The 24,226-nt window shown below is 39.0% G+C and overlaps 1 protein-coding gene across 2 annotated transcripts in view; it reads right to left on the reverse strand.

Annotated features, from left to right (window-relative positions):
- Positions 1-21,151, reverse strand: part of LOC127857846 (RCC1 and BTB domain-containing protein 1-like) — a 36,538-nt gene extending 15,387 nt beyond the window's left edge. The window contains exons 1-7 of one of the 2 annotated variants that reach the window (XM_052394535.1): positions 20,824-21,151; positions 16,555-16,749; positions 15,585-15,751; positions 13,156-13,246; positions 5,940-6,007; positions 5,649-5,756; positions 2,952-3,094 (exon numbers count right to left, since the gene is read on the reverse strand). In XM_052394535.1, the coding sequence (XP_052250495.1) occupies positions 2,952-3,094; positions 5,649-5,756; positions 5,940-6,007; positions 13,156-13,246; positions 15,585-15,751; positions 16,555-16,749; positions 20,824-20,998 (947 nt within the window). In that variant the 5' untranslated portion in view covers positions 20,999-21,151. The remainder of the gene's footprint in view (positions 1-2,951; positions 3,095-5,648; positions 5,757-5,939; positions 6,008-13,155; positions 13,247-15,584; positions 15,752-16,554; positions 16,750-20,823) is intronic. The other variant, XM_052394536.1, reaches the window with a different exon arrangement.
- Between the last annotated feature and the right edge of the window lie 3,075 nt (positions 21,152-24,226).

The following is a 24,226-nucleotide window of genomic DNA, read 5'->3' on the forward strand; positions in this document are numbered from 1 at the left end:
CATTGACTAAAGTCAAAGGTGAAATGAGGATTGTTCACCGAATCAGCTGCATTCGAGATAGATAACGCGCTCCTTCAAACAAATGTCAACATCAACTAAAAAACAAAAGCGATTTAACAGGTCACGAATATAAAGCTGTGTAAGGTCTGTAAGACATATCTGAAATTATTTGACATGTTTAACATTTCAAATGCAAAATTCGTTACTTAGTCTAAAACAGAAAAAGCTAAATTTTGTTCATATTCAATCATATGGCTATACCTAAACTGATTTACAACCATCTGAATGTTATTAAAACATGAAGTGCGTTTCAAAATTCTCTATAACTTTTTTAATTATTTTTGTCAACGTATTATTTATTTGACGAATGATATAGAATACACTGAGAACGCAGCTTTCTTGCGTCGACGATGTGATTCTGTAAAGCGGTTGTGGAAAGCATTTTCTCCTCCTCTGAAACGGACGAAGCGATGTCTTTTTGCAAGGACTCGCATTTAGTTTAAACCTAATTATTTTAGCTCGATTGCATCGAAAGCCTAAGGCTTATATAAACGCTCTCGAGTCCGTTTCCTGGGCCTAGAACCAGTACTTGGTGTCTTTGAGGGAGATCTAAAGAACGCTCCCACAGTGGGGATCGAGCCCGTGACCTCCCGGTCGCTAGGCGGACACCATATCCATTACACCACGGCGACCAAGGACTCGCATTTGGCACACACATCATCCCTTGGATGTGCAATTTTGATGTGAGGCGTACAGCTGGCCCAAATTATTATGAAGGCAGACAGCTTTATACACCCTGCGTGTGTTGAGATGCACAGCTGTTCACATTCTTTGTTTATGCCTAGTTTTGTGAAGAATGATGGCAAAAACACAACAGGGACGTTGTCATTGCCTCTAGGGGCTGATGGATAGAAAATCCCTATTCATGTTCAGAAGGAAGTGCATGACGCGCTGAACATCTTCCAGGTTAAAGGAATGTTTTGGACGTCGACCCTTGTTCCCATGCACTAGAGGCGTCGGTCCATGTTCAGACATGTGATGAATTAAATTTGACAAAGCAGTTTTCTTTATGTAGTAGTAATTCATGAACGTCGTTTTGCAAACGGTTTTCCCTTTGACATAAAAGTGCTTCCTGTCCCGTTGCCTCTTCTTTCCTCTTTTTGTTGTTTCACATTTAGCGTCAGTTAACACACCCATAAGAGAATGCTCCTTTTCTTCTTTACTAAGTTCTCGCATAGCAAAAACATCCTCTTGAATTTGGCCAAGAGAAAAGTTTTTTTCACAGTGCTTTTTGCATCCACATTTTTGCATGAACTTGTGAAGAGAGGCAAGTTCGTCACACTCGTGTATTACTTGCTCAGGATCACTGTCACTGCTTTCATCTTCCTGGCTGACTTGTACCAGAGCTGATCGAGCACGGGAAACAAAGGACTCTGTGCTCTCAGAGCACAACTCGTCTCTTTCATGGTCAGAATCACTAAGAGTCTGTGATTGTACGGGGTGGAAACCGGCGTTCCTAAACAAAATGCTCAGAGAAGAGACTCTCGAGTTCCTAAACAAAATCAAATAACGTATAACACATTTGTTTAAACATCCGCAAGAATTTAAGTGCATTAATTGTTACCAGAATTCTTAACTTGATAGGTTTACACGTATAGAGTTAGAGACTTCAATGTGTCAAATTCAAGTGTTTATGGAAAACACATTTATTATCGTATAAATAACGTACGAAAATCAAGATCGATTAAACAGAGGGAAATGAAACCATTTGTTATTGATTTATGCTGTTGACTGGATTATTAAAGCTTCCAATTTCTATTAATTGGCCGCATGTTTTAATCAATTTTCATAAATTACATCACATCATTCACATGGTTGATAATTCCATCTTAAAATATTCCTGATTATCTTCTACCTTACTTTGAATATAAAAATACGCTTTATTTTTGCCACACATATACACATTGACGTAACAAAAACAAAGTAAGGACAATTTCTAAGAAGCTGTGAACTGGATGACGCAATACAGTACGGGTTTCGGTAGCGTAGCTAAACATTTTTAAATAACGTCGAGTTAAATCGTTGCTGTAAAGTGCATTTGGAATAAGCTTTTCTGTTAAAAAATACACACATGAAATATTGCTGAAGAGTAAAAATAACATGTATTGATAACAACATGCAATTTGTTTAAGCAATGTGTGTTTTAAAGCCGTACAGTTTTTTTTTATTTGTTCGTATCGCTACGCCCCTGGCCTACACAGCGGTGAAAGAGAAAACAAAATGGCTGAACATAAGAGCAAGTTAACTAAACCATCATCAATGAAATAAGTCGTATCACTTTAAAACATAATGCACGCTTTTATTAGTAACAGTTTTTTTTTATAATACAACACCAAACTAGTATTATTTTTGGAAAATTAAAATTGAACATACTGACAAGGTCAATGCTGTCTCAGACAAAGCATAGGGTTGTTATAAGTTTTGTAAATTATAGTAAGGCAGGCGATAAATAAAGACAGTGACATAATAAGCAATTGATTAAGCTGCAAAATGGCAAATATACTTACATCTAGCTCTTGGTCCATATCACCGAAAATCCATTTTCAATTAAACAAAATACAAACAACTTTGCGCGCAAAACATGTGCAAATGTTCACAAAAACACATTACGTCATTTCGCAATTTTATTGATGACGTTGTAAATGTCATTAAGTCAGGTTTTCACATGACACGATACACATATATTTATATATATATATATATATATATATATATATATATATATATATATATATATATATATATATATATATATATATATATATATATATATATATATATATTTATATATATATATAGATATATTTATATAAAAATATATATATATATATTGAGAGAGAGAGAGAGAAAGAGTTCTATGTAAGACTGTCAATAACAGCATAATTACTCACCTTTCTCCATCTGCAGACACTCGTGAGGGTGTGACGAGGTTTGCCTTGTTTCCGGTCCCCAACTGCCCGTACGAGTTTGCTCCCCAAGAGAACAGCTCTCCCTCGTCTGATAGCGCCAACGTGTGAGCGTAACCGCATGCTATCTGAATTGGAACAAGGTGTGAGCATAACCGCATGCTATCTGAATTGGAACAAGGTGTGAGCATAACCGCATGCTATCTGAATTGGAACAAGGTGTGAGCATAACCACATGCTATCTGAATTGGAACAAGGTGTGAGCATAACTGCATGCTATCTGAATTGGAACAAGGTGTGAGCATAACCGCATGCTATCTGAATTGGAACAAGGTGTGAGCATAACCGCATGCTATCTGAATTGGAACAAGGTGTGAGCATAACCGCATGCTATCTGAATTGGAACAAGGTGTGAGCATAACCGCATGCTATCTGAATTGGAACAAGGTGTGAGCATAACCACATGCTATCTGAATTGGAACAAGGTGTGAGCATAACTGCATGCTATCTGAATTGGAACAAGGTGTGAGCATAACCGCATGCTATCTGAATTGGAACAAGGTGTGAGCATAACCACATGCTATCTGAATTGGAACAAGGTGTGAGCATATCCGCATGCTATCTGAATTGGAACAAGGTGTGAGCATAACCGCATGCTATCTGAATTGGAACAAGGTGTGGGCGTAATCGCATGCTATCTGAATTGGAACAAGGTGTGAGCGTAACCACATGCTATCTGAATTGGAACAAGGTGTGGGCATAACCGCATGCTATCTGAATTAGAAAAAGGTGTGAGCATAACCGCATGCTATCTGAATTGGAACAAGGTGTGAGCATAACCGCATGCTATCTGAATTGGAACAAGGTGTGAGCATAACCGCATGCTATCTGAATTGGAACAAGGTGTGAGCATAACCGCATGCTATCTGAATTGGAACAAGGTGTGGGCATAACCGCATGCTATCTGAATTGGAACAAGGTGTGAGCATGACTGCATGCTATCTGAATTGGAACAAGGTGTGGGCATAACCGCATGCTATCTGAATTGGAACAAGGTGTGAGCGTAACCACATGCTATCTGAATTGGAACAAGGTGTGGGCATAACCGCATTCTATCTGAATTGGAACAAGGTGTGGGCGTAACCGCATGCTATCTGAATTGGAACAAGGTGTGAGCGTAACCGTATGCTATCTGAATTGGAACAAGGTGTGAGCGTAACCGCATGCTATCTGAATCGGAACAAGGTGTGGGCATAACCGCATGCTATCTGAATTGGAACAAGGTGTGAGCGTAACTGCATGCTATCTGAATTGGAACAAGGTGTGGGCGTAACCGCATGCTATCTGAATTGGAACAAGGTGTGGGCGTAACCGCATGCTATCTGAATTGGAACAAGGTGTGGGCGTAACCGCATGCTATCTGAATTGGAACAAGGTGTGGGCGTTACCGCATGCTATCTGAATTGGAACAAGGTGTGGGCGTTACCGCACTCTGTCTGAATTGGAACAAGGTGTGGGCGTAACCGCATGCTATCTGAATTGGAACAAGGTGTGGGCATAACTGCATGCTATCTGAATTGGAACAAGGTGTGGGCGGAACAGCACTCTGTCTAAATTGGAACAAGAAGTGGGGGTAACCGCATGCTATCTGAATTGGAACAAGGTGTGGGCGTAACTGCACTCTGTCTGAATTGGAACAAGGTGTGGGCGTAATCGCACTCTGTCTGTATTGGAACAAGGTGTGAGTGTAACTGCACGCTATCTGAATTGGAATTGAAATGTGTGAGCGTAAGCGCACCCTATCTGAATTGAAATTGGATCGGCATGTTTAGTAGAATTCAACCTTGAAAGTAAACTGTAATTTTAGAGAATTGAAGTAGAAAAGGAACCATTAAGCCTTTATAATGAATGGTGTGGGAGTGTAACTAAATACTTAGAAGTCATATTGAAAAGGTCAGGGCCCAGTTACTTAAAACTTTAAAGAAAAGTTAAGTGGTTGCAGTTAACTTTTCAATCAAGTTATTCATGTACATAAAATATGGAAATTTAAATCTATTAAATTATAATTAATAAAAAGGTAAGCTTTAAAAAAATATCAATGTTGGATAGGTATATTGCTTGTTCTATCAGAGGTGACCTTGACTTTAAGTCAGCGTGAATGACTTATACCTTCTGCACTTCATCAAATTCATCAAAATGAATTGAACATTGTGGCAAAGTTTGATGAAAATTCGTCAATGCTTAAAGTAGATATTGACAGGACACGATAAAATGCTCAAACTTTTGACCTTGAATTATGACTCTGACCTTGAGTGGCTCTCACCTTCCACACTTAGTCTTAATGACCTCAAAATTATAGCCAAGTTTCATGAAAATCCTTATAAGGGAATAGGAGATAGGAGCAAACACAGAATTTGAAGCTCAAACCTGTGAACTTGAAAACAGAAATTACCGTCCAGACCTGACTGACTCATCGTCATATCGTATTTATACCCCTAATATTTAAGGCATTTACATGTTAATTCTTAAAAAGGTAAAGAAAGAAATAGAGGGGACGTGAAAATGGAGACTAAAACCTTTGACCTTCAATAGCACCGACCTTTAGCCAGCATGACTGGCCATATAACTTAAAAATAACTAAGTCAAGGCATCTATGTTACTTTGAGTAAACACTGCTGTTACCTGTGAAAGGATGGTGGTCTGCAGCATCTGAACACGGCAGGGGTTTGGTTGGTTCACGTTGTTACCCAGTCCAAGCTGACCATTGCCATTGTAACCCCATCCATAGACCTGCACAGGGAATAAAAGTAGTTTAAACCACAAGTAGAAGGTTGGCGCTAAGAAATCTAAATTAGTAGCCAAAATGTGTGTTATCAAAAATTTAAGCTTAGAAAGCAGTGAAAAGGGCTTTATTAAAATAATAATGCACATAAATTTTAGTAGATTTTTACATTAAACATATGGAAAACTTACCTCCCCTTTTTCCATCAACGCCATGGAAGAAGTCTGTCCACAGCCAATTGAAATGGCTACTCTTGAACCTAAAATACAGACATAAATGTGAGGCAACCATCAATCTGATTAGAATAAATTTCTAAATTAGCCTCACTTTTGGAAAACAGTGCTTAATGCATATGCATAATGTTGTCCCAGATTAGCTTGTGCAGTATAAGGGACAACACTTTCCATTTCAATAGTATTTTTTCGTTAAAACTGAGTCTCTTCTTTATAGCAAATATCCAGTTAAGGCTAAACAAACTAATCTTTCTCTTCCTAAAATGCCACTATCATATTGATTAAATTCGAATCTTAATCACAGTGAGCATTTCAAAATTAACTTAAATTTTCTAAGTACACAAAGGGGTACGATTCAACTAAACAGCAGGTCAGGGTTATGGGCCATGGTCATTGACTCTAAATGATGAACTCAACGACTTGTATTTAGTTTCAATTGAAATTTTCCAGTAGTTACATTGTTTTTGCAAACCTTACCCTGAATTTCATCTTCAGTGTTTTTACCCCAATCATTTTCAGAACGGTGCCAGGTCCCTTTACATTGGTAAAAAATCATGTTGTTTTGACTAAATTGTGAAAAAGGTGCTGTTTTTTTTTTCTAAAAAATACTTTAAAAGATTTTAATAATTTCTCTTTGGAATCCATTGTCAATTTCAGGCAGTTATTTGGGTATAATGCATACTTTATGAGATCAGGAATGGGCCGAATTTAGGCCCTTAAATTTACCCCCCCCCCCCCAAAAAAAACACACACTGATCTTGCATGCAAATCTGAACCTGACTTTCACAGGTCATGGTAATAAGTGACTATGTAGGCCTTAACGAAATTTGTAGTTCAATATATGTAGGATAACCGCCAAGGACAATATCAGGCCCACGCTGAAAAAGGAGGAGGGTTGGGCGTAGGGCTAGCTACCCTGTTGAAACCTAATTGCTACAAAAACGCCAAACAAAATAACAACAGACATCACGGACCTGGGAGAAGGTGGACCTCCAGCTGGAGTACGTATGACGCCGGACGGTGAAAGTCAGTGTCAACTGGAAGCCATCAGGCCGAAGACCATCATCTCCACCAGGATCCCTACCACCATACATACATGGAATGTCCGAACCATGTATGAGACCGGGAAGACAGCACAAGTGGCCGCAGAGATGAGGAAGTTCAACCTCACCATCCTAGGGATCAATAAATCAAGATGGGCAGAAGCAACTGACTTCCAGTGAGTTACTGTTGTTCTCAGGGTATGAGCAGGAGGATGCAGCACCACACCCAGGGATTAGCCCTAATGCTTTCCAAGTCGGCAAAGAGAGCGCTCATCGGGTGGGAGGCACACGGACCCGGCCTCTTTCCTTACAAAGAAGAAGAGGATCACCATGGACATAATCCAGTGCTACGCCCCAACAAACAACAGTACAGAGGATGAGAAGGACAACTTCTACAGTAGACTGTCAACCATCATACAAGACAGACCAAAGAGAAACATCATTATTCTAATGGGTGACTTCAACGCCAAGATCGGCAGTGACAACCGAGGATATGAGGAGATCATGGGAAAGCAAGGGTTAGGCGAGATGAACGACAACGGGGAGAGATTCACAGACCTGTACGTCACAAGTAACCTGGTCATCGGAGGAAGTGTTTTCCACCACCGAAGGATACACAAGGCAACTTGGGTGTCACCAGACCTGTCAACGGAGAACCAGATTGACCACTTGTGCATCGCAAGGAGTTTTCGTCGCTCTCTTCAGGATGTACGTGTCAAGCGAGGAGCAGACGTGGCTTCGGACCATCATCTCCTTGTCGCCCGATTGAAACTAAAGCTGAAGAAGAGTTGGACAGGGGGGCCCAACCAACGCCAACGGTACAACACTGCCACTCTGAAAGACACCTGGAAGCACGAAGAGTTCAAGGTCACTCTCTCCAACAAGTTCCAGGTCCTAGAGGAGCTGCTTGAAGAAAGAACGATAGAGCAGAAGTGGAAGAACGTGCAAGAAGCAGTGACTTCAACATGCCAAGATGTACTGGGCCCCAAGTCTTACACCCACAAGGAGTGGATATCAGCAGAGACGCTTCAGAAAGTTTAGGAAAGACAAGAAAAGAAGGCAAGTGTAAACAACACCAGAACACTAGCCGCAAAAGTGAAAGCACAAGAAGAGTACACCAAAGCAAATAGGAGCATCAAGCGAAGTATCAGAGAAGACAAGAGGAACTACCTAGAGGCGCTTGCAACAGAGGCGGAAGAGGCAGCCTATCAGAACAGAACTAAAGATCTGTACTTCATCACCAAGACATTAGCAGGGAAGTTTGCCAAGCCAGAGAGGCCAGTAAGGGACAACAATGGAGGAGTAATACCAGATGATGAAGGGCAGAAGAAGAGGTGGATTGAGAACTTCCAGGAGCTACTCAACAGGCCAGTCCCTGTGAATCCACCTGAGATTCTGCCAGCTACAAGCGATATGCCAATCAAGTGCTGCACTCCCACAAAGGAAGAGATCAGCAGCGCCATCAACAATTGAAGAAAGGCAAATCTGCAGGACCTGACAGCATACCGGCAGAAGCGCTTAAGGCTGACGTGGAGACCAGTGTGGACCTACTACACCCGCTCTTCAGCAAGATATGGGAAGAAGAAATTCCAACAGTGGAAAGAAGGTTACCTAATCAAGCTTCCCAAGAAAGGCGACCTCAGTTTCTGCTCCAACTACCAAGGAATCACGCTGTTGTCCATCCCAGGAAAGGTGTTTAATCGCATCCTGCTGAACCGAATGAAAGACGCAGTAGACCCGCATCTCCGTGACCAATAAGCAGGCTTCCGAAAGGAGAGATCATGCACGGATCAGATCGCAACCCTGTGCATCATTCTGGAACAATCCCTGGAGTGGAATTCGCCGTTGTATGTCAACTTTATTGACCATGAAAAGGCGTTCGACAGCGTTGACTGGGAGTCCCTCTGGAGACTTCTGAGACACTACGGAGTGCCAGAAAAGATCACCAACATCATCAGAAAGTCTTATGAGGGAATGACCTGCAGAATTGTTCACGGCAGACAGCTCAAGGATGCCTTTGAAGTGAGAACTGGTGTGAGGCAAGGCTGTTTACTCTCACCTTTTCTGTTCCTGCTGGCCATAGACTGGGTAATGAAGACATCAACGGAGCAGAAGCGGAATGGAATTCAGTGGACACTCTGGGAACAGTTGGAAGACCTCGACTTTGCCAATGATTTGGCTCTTCTCTCCCACACCCAACAACAGATGCAGGAAAAGACAAACATGGTAGCAGACAACTCAGCTAGACAGGGCCTCACCATCAACAAAGGGAAGAGCAAGGTGTTCAGGACCAACACATATAACAACACACCCATCACAGTCCAAGGCGAGGCGCTGGAGGAGGTGGACAGCTTCACCTATCTCGGCAGAATTCTGGACAACCAAGCAGGAATGGATGCAGATGTCAGAACCCGCATCGGTAAAGCCTTCCATCAGCTGAAGAACATCTGGGGATCCAGCGTAATTGGCATCACCAACAAGATTGGGCTCTTCAATACCATCGTGAAGCCGCAACTCCTCTATATGGCAGAGACCTGGTAAACCACTGTCACCACCATAAAGAAAATACAGGTCTTCATCAACACCTGCCTCAGGAAGATCCTCAAGATCCGCTGGCCAGACAAGATCTCCAACTAAGAATTATGGAGAAGAACAAACCAGCAGCCAGTTGAAGAAGACATCCTTCAGAGACGTTGAAGGTGGATAGGCCACACCCTTCGCAAGCCTACATCCAATACGACAAGGCAATCCCTCACATGGAACCCCCAAGGGAAAAGGAAGAGAGGGCGGCCTAGAAACACCTGGCGCCGTGACCTGGATGCAGATGCTAAGCAGATTGGCCAAACATGGAGGCAGCTAGAGAGACTTGCCCAGAACCAAGACGCCTGCAGGAAGCTGGTTGGTGGCCTTTTAATGTCCCAGATGGGACCACAGGCGAAGATGATGAGATGAGATATGTAGGATACATTGTAGAGACACCAATATGTTGCACACAAACATTAACTTATTTTTTTTAATTACAAATAATTCTTCCAGATTGAACAGTTAAGGACCTTGGTCAGTGACCTCACACAATGATCCCAAACACGGGTCAGAGGTTTAATGGAATCCCTGTAGTAGATACAGTGATATGGTTATGTAGTACACAAAGCTGCACCAGAGCATTACCCTGAAAACAGGTTGAGTAGTATCGTTACATGAATAGTAGAGCAAACAAATAAACATACTTTTTCAAAAAAAGAAGCAATCTTGTAGGCCCAGAAATAAACCCTGTTTCACCACAACAAAGTTTATGTTTTTGCGACCATTGCTTAATGCTGCAGTCTTTGTGCCCAGTTGAATCTTGATCTGGGAAAACAGGGCTTAATACATGTACATAAAGTGTCTTTGTGCTATTTCATGGTTTTTTCTGCTACTTTGTAACAAAGGCCGTAAAATGGACCCGATCCCAAAGGAAACTGACCCGATCCCAAACCGAAATTATAAAAAAAATCCCAATTTCCTAAAAAAAAAAAAAATTTAAATAGAAGTATTTTAAACATCCTAAAAAATATATAACTTTAATTGATATGAATTGTTTCAAAAATTGCCAGGAAAGACCTGTTGTGTCAATATTTGTGGAAAAAAAATTCCCAATTTGGTCCTTTTTGTCAACAAATAATTCCCAAATTTGCCACTTTTATCGATTAAAAAATCCCAATTTAACCAGACTCCTTTTCCCAAAATGACTAGAAAACCACCTGTATCATGGTATCTTTCATTTAAAGGAAGTCTTTTCTTTGCCTAAATATAGTTTAGGAGCAAAGTGCTGTCCATGATGAGCCTGTTAATCTGTGATGACAAACAACGCTAATGCATTAAACCCCATTTTCCTGAAGCAAGGATCATTTGATTGTCCTTACCTATGACTGCTATGACTTTGCATGGCGTAGGCTGATTGGTTGTCCTTACCTATGACTGCTATTACTTTGCGCAGCGTAGGCTATTTGGTTGTCCTTACCTATGACTGCTATGACTTTGCAAGGCGTAGGCTGATTGTCCTTACCTATGACAGCTATGACTTTGCGCAGCGTAGGCTGATTGGTTGTCCTTACCTATGACTGCTATGACTTTGCATGGCGTAGGCTAATTGGTTGTCCTTACCTATGACTGCTATGACTTTGCGCGGCGTAGGCTGATTGGTTGTCCTTACCTATGACTGCTATGACTTTGCGCGGCATAGGCTGATTGGTTGTCCTTACCTATGACTGCTATGACTTTGCGCGGCGTAGGCTGATTGGTTTTTCTTACCTATGACTTTGCGTGGCTTAGGCTGATTGGTTGTCCTTACCTATTACTGCTATGACTTTTCGGGGTGTAGGCTGATTGGTTGTCCTTACCTATGACTGCTATGACTTTTCGGGGCGTAGGCTGATTAGTTGTCCTTACCTATGACTGCTATGACTTTGCATGGCGTAGGCTGATTGGTTGTCCTTACCTATGACTGCTATAACTTTGCAAGGCGTAGGCTGATTGGTTGTCCTTACCTATGACTGCTATGACTTTGCGTGACGTAGGCTGATTGGTTGTCCTTACCTACGACTGCTATGACTTTGCAAGGCGTAGGCTGATTGGTTGTCCTTACCTATGACTGCTATGACTTTTCGTGACGTAGGCTGATTGGTTGTCCTTACCTATGACTGCTATGACTTTGCGTGACTTAGGCTGATTGGTTGTCCTTACATATGACTGCTATGACTTTTCGGGGCGTAGGCTGATTGGTTGTCCTTACCTATGACTTTGCGTGACTTAGGCTGATTGGTTGTCCTTACCTATGACTGCTATGACTTTGCGTGACTTAGGCTGATTGGTTGTCCTTACATATGACTGCTATGACTTTTCGGGGCGTAGGCTGATTGGTTGTCCTTACCTATGACTGCTATGACTTTGCGTGATGTAGGCTGATTGGTTGTCCTTACCTATGACTGCTATGACTTTGCGCGGCGTAGGCTGATTGGTTGTCCTAACCTATGACTGCTATGACTTTGCGTGGCGTAGGCTGATTGGTTGTCCTTACCTATGACTGCTTTGACTTTTCGGGGCGTAGGCTGATTGGTTGTCCTTACCTATGACTGCTATGACTTTTCGCGGCATAGGCTGATTGGTTGTCCTAACCTATGACTGCTATGACTTTGCGTGGCGTAGGCTGATTGGTTGTCATTACCTATGACTGCTATGACTTTGCAAGGCGTAGGCTGATTGGTTGTCCTTACCTATGACTCTATGACTTTGCAAGGCGTAGGCTGATTGGTTGTCCTTACCTATGACTGCTATGATTTTGCGTGGCGTAGGCTGATTGGTTGTCCTTACCTATGACTGCTATGACTTTGCGTGGCGTAGGCTGATTGGTTGTCCTTACCTATGACTGCTATGACTTTGCGCGGTGTAGGCTGATTGGTTGTCCTAACCTATGACTGCTATGACTTTGCGTGGCGTAGGCTGATTGGTTGTCCTTACCTATGACTGCTATGACTTTTCGGGGCGTAGGCTGATTGGTTGTCCTTACCTATGACTGCTATGACTTTTCGCGGCATAGGCTGATTGGTTGTCCTAACCTATGACTGCTATGACTTTGCGTGGCGTAGGCTGATTGGTTGTCATTACCTATGACTGCTATGACTTTGCAAGGCGTAGGCTGATTGGTTGTCCTTACCTATGACTCTATGACTTTGCAAGGCGTAGGCTGATTGGTTGTCCTTACCTATGACTGCTATGATTTTGCGTGGCGTAGGCTGATTGGTTGTCCTTACCTATGACTGCTATGACTTTGCGTGGCGTAGGCTGATTGGTTGTCCTTACCTATGACTGCAATGACTTTGCGCGGTGTAGGCTGATTGGTTGTCCTTACCTATGACTGCTATGACTTTGCGCTGTGTAGGCTGATTGGTTGTCCTTACCATGACTGCTATGACTTTGTGCAACGTAGGCTGATTGGTTGTCCTTACCTATGACTGCTATGACTTTGCGTGGCATAGGCTGATTGGTTGGCCTTACCTATGACTGCTATGACTTTGCAAGGCGTAGGCTGATTGGTTGTCCTTACCTATGACTGCTGTGACTTTGCGTGGCCTAGGCTGATTGGTTGTCCTTACCTATGACTGCTATGACTTTGCGCGGCGTAGGCTGATTGGTTGTAGTGCCTGACCCCACCTGGCCACAGTTGTTCTGACCCCAGGCATAAATCTGTAACAATTGAACACTTCAAGATAGTGTGTGGCTTCTGATATACTACTCTTAATTGGTAAAAAAAAGTAAAACTAAAACAAGATATGTGTTTGTCAGAAACACTATGTCCCCTTCTGCACCACTCTGAAGCTATATATTTGACCTTTGACCTTGAAGGATGGCCTTGACCTTTCACCACTCAAAATGTGCAGCTCCATGAGATACATATGCATGCCAAATATGAAGTTGCTATCTTCAATATTGCAAAAGTTATGGCAAAATGTTAAAGTTGGAGCAAACAAACAAACAAACAAACCAACCAACAGGACAAAAACAATATGTCCCCCGCTATAGTGGTGGGGGACATAAAAAGCAGAGCAATGGTCCAATCTGAACTTGCTTGAGTATGCCATTTTTGTAATAAAATAGTTTTTTTAACAGGTTATGTTTGTTTTCTGTTGGAATGGGACTCTGAAATAGTTTAGCTTCAGTGGCAATTAGCTTCAGATAAAAGAGAACATTTTATTTTCTTTATACATTCAGGCAAATTTTGCATTGTGTAAATAGTTGTATTCAGCTCATACTATGTCTTCCAATGGATGTTTGACTAGTCAGAATGAAATGACATCATGAAACACACATTTAGGCATATGCATGGCTTTGTTCTTGTTCAACTTTTCTTTTATAAACCAAAGCCTTAACAAGAGCACCGCATAACGGGTGCCAACGCTTAGCTGCGGGTGCAGTTTTGAATAAATGAAAGCTCATCAGAATTATTTTTTTTAGAGGTCACAGTGACCTTGACCTTTGTGACCAAAAAATGGATGTGGCGTGTAGAACTCATCGAGGTGCATATACATATGAAGTTTCAAAGTTGAAAGAGGAAGCACTTCGATTTTGAAGCAAAATATCAAGGTTTTAGCACGATGCGGATGTCGGACGACACGACAAGCTGGCTATGACAATACCTCGAGTTTTCTCCAAAAACAGCCGAGCTAATAAAAATGACTTTTAATACTTTGCCTATTTTCTACTGCCATGTTTACCCCCGTTTATCATACCACCGCATTGATATCTGCCTGATATAACGTTGCCTGATATATTTTTTTATATCATGGTCAACAGGAAGTTCTTATATCAGTCAATGTTTGAAGTTTCGTGGGATTTTCAATAAAGTCAACAATTTCTATCACCATGAATCAGGTTCAACAAAACAAACAATTTGATACCAAGAACGTACACATTTTATTCTAGTTTAAAGTCATAAATCACAAAAATGTATTTTTTTTTTTTTTAATCACTACAGCCCGCACTACATAAGTTAAATGACGTCATCAATGGGGCAATTAATCTTAAATATCGATACATGTATAGTCATTGCCCTCGCAAATGTTGCACAGAAAGTAAAGACAAATGATTACTGTATGCTAATCCTCAACTATTTAAACAAACGATTTTACATGCTTATGACAATATTGTCACTATCATCAAAATTTCAATTTCAATACACATCTCCAAAATGGCGTCTCCAAACTATTCGGTGAAGTGTGTTCTTAGAGTAAATTTGTCGCTGCAGTCCATTCCTGATCTCCAATTCAAGACGTTTATAATTAAAGCGGTTGTACTCTTCCCATTCGTACTGCAAACAACTTTTTTTCTCTATACGATGTTTAAAATAAGCTATTATTAGTGTTGTCTTTTCGAACGCCGTTTCTACATGTATGTCAACGTGTAAAAGCCGGATCAGCAAAATCAGCAAGAATCCGTACATATTCAATATAAAGAAATGGATTGTTTTGCAGATTTTATGGAAAATGTGGTATGATAAACAGAAAAACAGGTTACTGTCCCATCGTTTTGTAATATATCAGCAGGGCAAAGCCTCGCCGTTATATTATTCTAAGCCTCGCCTGATATATTTCAAAACGAGGGAACATTCACCTGTTATTCTCTATATCTCTGACTCATGTATCGCAGTTGTTAGTTTATGTCACAAGTATGTGCACTTTGTACTGATGAACCAAATAACACAGGAAAAGTGTAAGACATGAAAAGTGTAAGTAGGTTAAGTGAGCAATGTTTTGTGACTGAAATGAAATTGAAAACTGCAAAAATCCAAATAACATTTTCCCACTCAGAAGCAAAGTGAAGATTGCTATATGCAAACAGAAGAAACTCACAGTCTGTTCAGGTTTTATGCTGGTTGCTGCTCATCAGTATCTTAGGATTGGAAATGAAGCCTTTAACACTTGAATCTATAAAGATATGTCTTTAATTTAATTGATTTTCTTAGGGACTAAAAACCTGTAAACAGTGCGTATCTGAGTGGAAAAGGGATAAACATTGACCTACTTACCTCCCCTTCTATGGTCAGAGCCATGGAGTGATGGCTGCCACAAGCAACCTTAGACACGCGTCGGCCCTGTAGGTTTGTGCTGACCAGGAGGGGTACAACTCCTTGCGTGGAGCCTCCATTACCCAGCTGACAGTAACCATTGTGACCCCAACTGTACACCTCACCCGCTATGAAAAGAATCCGAGCTTCGTTCTAGGAAAAGTATGCTTAATTCATGTGCATAAGGTGTTTCCTCAGGTAAGCTAATGCAGTTGGCATAGGCTTATCAGGGATGACACTTTCTGCCTAAACTGGATTGTGGGTAAAAAGAGACTTACTTTAACCCTTTGCATGCTGGGAAATTTGTCGTCTGCTAAAATGTCGTCTGCTGAATTTCTAAAATTAGCATTTTCTTCGATTTTTTTCAAAGAATATTATCAGAATAGCAAACAGTTTGGATCCTGATGAGACGCCACGTTCTGTGGCGTCTCATCTGGATCCAAACTGTTTGCAAAGGCCTTCAAAATTCGGTTCCCGCACTGAAAGGGTTAAATAGTAGTATCATAAAAGCGGAAAGTGTTGTCCTCAATTAGCCTAATATTTCTCTGAATCATATCATACCTTAAATCTTCTTATATACAAATATTTCAATGAAGTGCGGTTTGAGATGTTTGTAGAGACTGGTTGCGAGGAAGACAATTGCTGTCATAGCATACTGTTCAAAGTTATAAGGTATATTTTTGTTTTAAGTCTGATTATTTATATAAAACATAGCAAGACTCACTTTTGCAATAGCCAGTGAGAATTGTTGGTGCTTGCCTTTTATTGCATTTGCAAACTTTAACTGAAGATGAAATATAATACTTCACGATTTCAAGAGACAAATGGAAAAAAGAGAGTACAAGGAGAGACAGAAAATATATTTGCCGATATAAATTAAATAGTGCAAAGAAGAAGCCGCAAGCAAACCAGATTCTTGTTAGTTTCTTACTGTCTGTAACTGCTAGCACATGTGGCCCACTTCCAAATGCCACATCAACAATGCGCTTCCTGCATAGAGAATCGATGCGCCTTGGTTCCAAGCTGCTGTGAGAGTCACCTACAGATAAAGTATTCTTGCAATCAACAATGCGCTTCCTGCATAGAGAATCGATTCGCCTTGGTTCCAAGCTGCTGTGAGAGTCACCTACAGATAAAGTATTCTTGCAATCAACAATGCGCTTCCTGCATAGAGAATCGATTCGCCTTGGTTCCAAGCTGCTGTGAGAGTCACCTACAGATAAAGTATTCTTGCATTGACACAAATGTTAGTATAACCCAACGGCTATCTTAAAGGTAACAAGAGTAACTCGCAGCTGTTCAGGTTTTATGCTGTCTGCTGCTCATCAGTAACTAAGGGTTGGATATGAAGCCTTTAAGACTTCAATCAAGTTAGAAAAGTATTTGATTAAATAAAACAAAACAATCGAAGGGACAACAAATGCGTCAAAAAACGCAAAAAAACGGTACATTCAAGTTACCATTACCAGATCAGTAGCGTATTTAAGTTGTTCTGGTGAAAAACAATAAATGTTTTGAGACTTCTTTTACACCAGTTTGATTAAATATTACCTTTGCTTACTGATTCAGCACAGTCTTATTTTTAAACGCAGGCAAAATGTATTTGTGATACCTTTTTTTCGCCGCAGAATTCATGCATTAACGGATTAGTTGTAGCCATAACGGATCATGTGACTGAAACCACTCAGGGGCATCTAACATGCTATTTGAACTGTCGAAACATGAAATGTGTTGTTTACAATAACCAAGTTACATTTCCAGTTATGAAGTATATTCATTTTTTTTATTAATTGTTTTCTATATGTGATCTTGTATCCAAACTTTACTCATGGTGTTCTTGTGTGAATTATCTGTTGAAAATCCTAAAAAGATCGAAAAGATATGGGCATCTTATAAACCATGTAAATTTGTTGAATCAGATCTAATCATCGACATTGAACATGGAACATAAATAAAACATTAAGATTGAGATCATTTATTGTAAGAATCAACAAATTTGCATATAATTTAATATAATATATTATCAATACACATATTATCAGTCACGCTTGATCCGTTATTGCCCTAATTCTTCATTTCATTTAAGGTGTTGCAAAATCTTAAACACAAATCAAAACTGAAATGGACTTTTGCAGGCAGAAAAACTACTAAATGGCCTTAAAATTAATGTGTAAACTTCTTACTTTCCAACAGAGTTATTGCATGTGGCCATGAAAAATGTTCAACCTCGATTTGGAAACGAGACGGAAGTCAACAAAGTCGTATACAGGGTTGTCAATAACTTTTGAGCCAACAGGCCAAAATGTGAGACCAACAGGCCTTCAAGGGGGGGTCGGGGGCATGCTGCACTGGAAAATTTTAAAATTGAGCGCTTGATTTTCTGCATTGTGGGCCAATTTATGGCTATTTTAATGGGCAACAAGGCACTTACATTTGAGCATTTATTGTGCATTTTATGAATTTTAGCTTTTTTAACTTACAACAGATAAATGAAAAAAAGATCTTTATTACTTTTGTAAAATTCAAACTCATATAAAATGTGATTTTTCACAAATAAAGTGTATCATAATTCGGATAAATACGACTTTTGGATACGTTGCACTCAATTTTTAGGGTCATTTTTTACGATTTTGATAGGTTGTTTTTTTTGCACAAGGTTCAAATTGGGACAATTTATTCTGATAGGGAAAAAACTTCGATTTTGGATTGGGAATTGGGCCTAAATTCGGCCCTACAGGCATGGGGAATAGGCCTGATCGTCCTTCTACCATGCACATTTTGCGTGACACTTCTAGTTTGAAACGTTACTGAATTAAAACAAACTTTCACAACAACAAAAACTTTGCATTAACATAAAGAACGCAAGCAATCAGGAACAAAAAATTCATCATGTGATGAAAAGAACATCAAAATATTTGACTGTTTTTTACCGATTCCAATCTGCGCCATTTCATTGTTGTTATTGTAATGCGTTAAGGGAGATAAGACACACAAATTTCTAAAAGTAAATTGCCGATTTCCGAATCTGAGCGATTTTCAACCGGCCAAAATCTGATTTCAAACGGCCAATTTGGCCGGCTCTTATTGAGAACCCTGCGTATATACATTTGAGCAAATCATACCGAAATTTTTGACAAAGAGTAGCTCCGATTACAACTCAATCAATGCGTTTTAAAAAACAGGCCTTGACAATGCTGTGTGCAAAATATCATAAACAAGGGACAAAATTGTCACAAAACCAGGTTTTCAGTTTTAAAAAAAAAGTATGATAAAGGGAGACAATTCAAAATGTGCATAGTTAACCCCTTGTGTTAGATTCAATCTATTTTTACTCGTGGCAACCTTGATTTCAATTGAAAAAAAATGTCTGATAAAGGGAGACCAACTCAAAATGGGCATTGTTACTGATTGTTCAAAGTTACCCCACTTTTTCAAAATCAATCTATTTTTAGTTGTGGCGATCTTGACCTTGCAGATATTGAAGTAATTCTTTCGCGCGACACACCATCCAATGATGGTAAACAAATGTGCCAAATGATTTTAAAATCTCACAATGAATGACATAGTTATGGCCTGAACAAGCTCATTTATGGCCATTTTTGACCTTTGAACTCAAAGTGTGAACTTGTCCTTGACCTTGGTGATATTGACGTCATTCTTTTGTGCAACACACCGTCTAATGTCTTATGATGGTGAACAAATGTGCCAAATGATATTAATATCTCACAATGAACGACAAAGTTATGGCCCGGACAAGATTGTTCCGCCAGCCCGCCCATCCGCCGACATTCGCCAATGTAATAACCAATTTTTTTCTTCGGAAAACCTGGTTAAAAATGACGTGATATGCAGTATTGAACATCAAAGTGATCCGCTATGGGTAATGATCCGGTAATAATTACTTGACTGTATCTATGTGGTGGTCTCGGGTCGTTTCGCCCTTAATCCCGTTCGCCCTCTGTAACCCCGGGTCGTTTCGCCCAGGGTCGTTTCGCCCTTACAAGTGGGTTGTTTCGCCCTTATTTAATTATTATGTAATATTAGGCTTTTGTAAAGGGTTCTTTCGCTCCGAATAGTATTTGTTTAACAAATATTGAAAATTAAGATTTTTAATACAAATTTTATTATTAATTGCAATTTTAATTTAGTACTTGTTTATCATATATAGGAAATTAAGATTATTTAATTATTACAAATTTGATGTTTGCTCAATTATCCGTTTGATTTAAATTGCAATTAATTCACGGAAACGTTAGGATTCATTGTGTTACAAACGTAAAGTATTACGATTAATTAGTTTGGCAGAGGTATGATGCATTGATTTGCCAATTAAAATAATTTCGGGATCAATTTAACAATTATCAAACACACTTAGATCGGAAGACGTGTGATCAGATGATTGACTAATTACTAGCACAGAAACATCAGCCGTCCGACGACATGACGGCAGACTCATTTGTCGGCTTGTCTGGGGAGTGAAGTGGATAGTGTTATCAAACAGACGATGAAGTCTGTTACGAACATTAAAATAAGCAAAACTAAAAAAAAAGTTTATATCAACTGATTGTGTGTGTATTCTACCACATTGTATTCAATGTAATTTTGATGTGATTTGCTAAGTTGTTTTATGTTCGGTAAAATAAGATGTATGTCAAATTAGTGTATATTTGTGCTTCGACACTGGATTGAATGTTTTGTTTATTAATAAATATAAAATGAAATCTGTATTTCGATGTGATTTTCTCAGTTGTTTTTATGTTAGATAAAATAAAATGTATGTCAAATTATTGTGTATGTGTGCTTCGACATTGTATTGAATGTTTTGTTTATACATGTGTATTCTTATTATTCATATTAGAGCTATCAAACATATTAGAGCTATCAAAATATATGCAATATAATTAACTTTGTACTTTGTTTTATTTCAAAAGACAAAAATAAACAGTAATTAAGATAATGTAATACTGTATTAAACAATATCCCATTCAGCTTCTGACAAAGCCTAAGTTAAATCCTTTAATATCGCTATACGTATAAAAATTAGGGCGAAACGACCCAGGAATTAGGGCGAAACGACCCAGGGCGAAACGACTCGGGGGGCGAAACGACTCGGGGGGCGAACGGGATTTAGGGCGAAACGACCCGGATTCCTATGTGGTAAAGGGTCAATCAAATCAAGACATTTTATTTTGCAACTTACCTAGACCAAGGCATCCACTGCAATTTGAGCCGATCGCATACACATCGTCCGAGCTGGTTATGTAGATGGCTTCATTTCCAGAACTACCGAAGACACATATTTTCGCGATCTTTGTAGCTTCGTTCGGATCTAACAGACTGAATATTGGCCACTTGGTGACATCGAGCATGTTCATTAATACAGCTATAAATGAACGCTGTGTGTTCCAATATAAAATCAAATAAATTACAAAATGTATGTCATATATTTTGCACACAGCTTATTTATGTTTATGTTTTGTATTTTTCTGCTGTGACCCGGAAGTATTATGTTTTCGCGCTAGTATATTTTCCGGATTTAATGTAGGTTACACAACAATCTTATTATTGCGGAAAATTCTTAAAGGGATCTTTTCACGCTTTGGTAAATTGACAAAATTGAAAAAAGTTGTTTCAGATTCGCAAATTTTCGTTTTAGTTATGATATTTGTGAGGAAACAGTAATACTGAACATTTACCATGGTCTAATATAGCCATTATATGCATCTTTTGACGATTTTAAAACCTAAAAGTTATAAAGCGTTGCAACGCGGAACGATTGAATAATTTGGAGAGTTCTGTTTTTGTCGTTAAATTTTGTGAAACTACGAAGATTGCTTATATAAAGTATAAAATACGTCCATTATGTGTACTTGGCGGAATAGCTCAGTAGGCTAAAGCGTTTTTACTTTAGGACTCTGGCAGGACTCCAGGGGTCACTGGTTCGAAACCTGGTCCGGGCAATGTTCATTTCCTTTTTTTAATTTTATTCTTGATTTTTTACTGGAGCTTTTACGATCCAATGTTTACATTTATCGATATAAAGCTTTCAATGAATAAGTTAAAAAATGCCAAAATCTGTGAAAAGGCCCCTTTAAATGCTTTGAACAAAAACTACGCTTCAAATGAAAGATACATATAGTTTTGTTGCATCTCAAATATAGAATCAGTATGTACTTTGGGGAAGGGGGTCGGATTAAGTAAAAAAAGGTTTTCGGGTTCAGGTTATACGGTATGTTATTAAAATATACATACGAGTTAGAATATCTAGGGGACATGCGGCCATGTGTATTTATATTCCTGTTCAGGCTGGGATACCTAAATCTAACCGTTTTTCTATGACCTCCAGCTACGTAACATGACAATAGATGCTACCTTATTTACGGGCAAATGCTAATTTGATAACCATGTATAGAAACAAAAATCTAGACATTATTGTGTACACAATATTTTTTCAATTAAAAAATAATACATCAAAACTTGATGAAGCGTTTTACATCTGCCAAGCTTTTAGATATACTATTTTATGAGTGTGTGCTTTTAACCTCTATAATTCAAATATAGTTTGGTGGCTGCGACATAGTGGATATGATGTTCGCTTATCTACTCGGAGATCTCTGTATTTATCCTTTAAGTGGAAACGTTCTTTAGATCACCCTTAAGACACCAAATACTGGCACTACCCGGGAAACAGGCTGTTTTATTATGTCTCAATTCAATTAAAGCTGACTAAAGCTGTTGATAATAGCATGAGCTGATTAAACGTACAGTATTTCATCAAAATAATGTCATGCTTCAAATGACTTTTTATTGTCAGGATTATCATTGTATAATAATATGGAACTGAAGGAGACCATAATTGTTTTGCAATTGAACTATTTCAAAAGTATAGGTATCTCACAAGGTTTTAATATTTTTTCACAAACCTTTGTTGCCTAGTTTAAATGGTGTCGCCACTAAAAACTAGCAACTTTATAGCAAGTCATAAATCACAGTCTTAACTGCATACATTTAGTTTTTAGCTGTATATTCAAGATTTAAATGTGAACAAACCTATTGTTTTATTCTCCATATTTTTTATTTATACATTCTATTAACACATGGAACCAGCATATATATATCGGCAATCATATGAATTTATTTATATATCAGCCATTGCCTTTCTAGGCTTAGTCGCTCGTCGAAGCATGTAAATGATATTAGTATATTCAGTAGATTTATTAAAACGTTAATGGTAATGTATGACGATACAAAACACTTCACGTCATTTTTTGCACGTAAAAGAATAGTAACACAATAAGAAATACTAAAAATCTGTCATCAACTTACAAGAATATTTACGTGCATGTGCTTACAAGGTGATATTATCTTTTGAAAAACGGGGAATCAATAGATTATGTATTATGAACCATTCAGTGCATGTTTGAAAAACAAGCATAATACAGCATGTTATGCAAATTGTTGAATACAATATCCGATAAGTCAAAGTGTATAATCTTGAAAAATAAACAACGCTGCTTTTGTACTAGTGTACCGGTATATTACTTTTATCATGCAACAACAAGTAACATCCAATTTATTAATTACAAAATAAACATGAAATTGTATTGATGAATTATTTGCTACTGTACACAGTCTTAACCCATTTATGCCCAGTGGACTCTCCCATCCTTCTAAATTGGATCAATTTATTTCCAAAATTAGGAGTGTCAAGTATAGTTATTTCTATATTTAGAATATTTCATAAAGAAATTCATTTAAGCAAACAGCGCAGACCCAGATGAGACGCCGCATTATGCGGTGTCTCATCTGTTTCTCCGCTGTTTGCAATGTCCTTTTTTCAGGACGCTAGGCATAAATGGGTTAATATTAACATTTATTTGCAGGCACTGGTCGCCATACATACTAAATGTGCATCGGAACACTCGTTTTTCTTCAACATGTTAATATCCTCCAAATTGTTAATTAACAACCTCTTGAGAAAGATTGCACATCTGAACGTTAAAGTTCCATAGCTGATTGTTGTTTACAGAAAGGCAGATAAAGACTCTTTAAAAGTTCTGGGATTTGCACGCGAACAAAGATGACGCGGGCAGAAATATTTTGAGCCTCATATGTTGGTCTATATATAGTCAAAAACGCTATACAAATAGAGGTCATTGCCCGACGCTGCGCGGGCTTTAAGTAAATTGTGTTCAAAAGTAAATCCGATTTTTTAACGAGTTCATTCAGTCATTCTTTTTTGTGTGACTTTTAATGAGTGTTCAGAACGGGTGAAATTTTGAATATGTTTTTGTGTGTATGACACCAATACTGTTCCATTTTAAATATCAAAGCTATGGGGCTTGTTGTAGAGATTTTAGAAGTTACGAATCTAAATGTCCATTAAAGAAGAAAACCGTGGGGTGTGGTCATCTTATTTTTTATACATGCACAGTTACAGAGCAATTAACTGACCGTGTGCATTGTTTCACGTGGATGATCAAAACGTTATAGTTATTTCAATTTAATTAATTAACCCATTTATGCCTAGCGTCCTGAAAAAAGGACATTGCAAACAGCGTAGACCCAGATGAGACGCCGCATAATGCGGCGTCTCATCTGGG

The sequence above is a fragment of the Dreissena polymorpha genome, chromosome 14, assembly GCF_020536995.1.
Source record: "Dreissena polymorpha isolate Duluth1 chromosome 14, UMN_Dpol_1.0, whole genome shotgun sequence".
NCBI lineage: Eukaryota > Metazoa > Mollusca > Bivalvia > Myida > Dreissenidae > Dreissena > Dreissena polymorpha.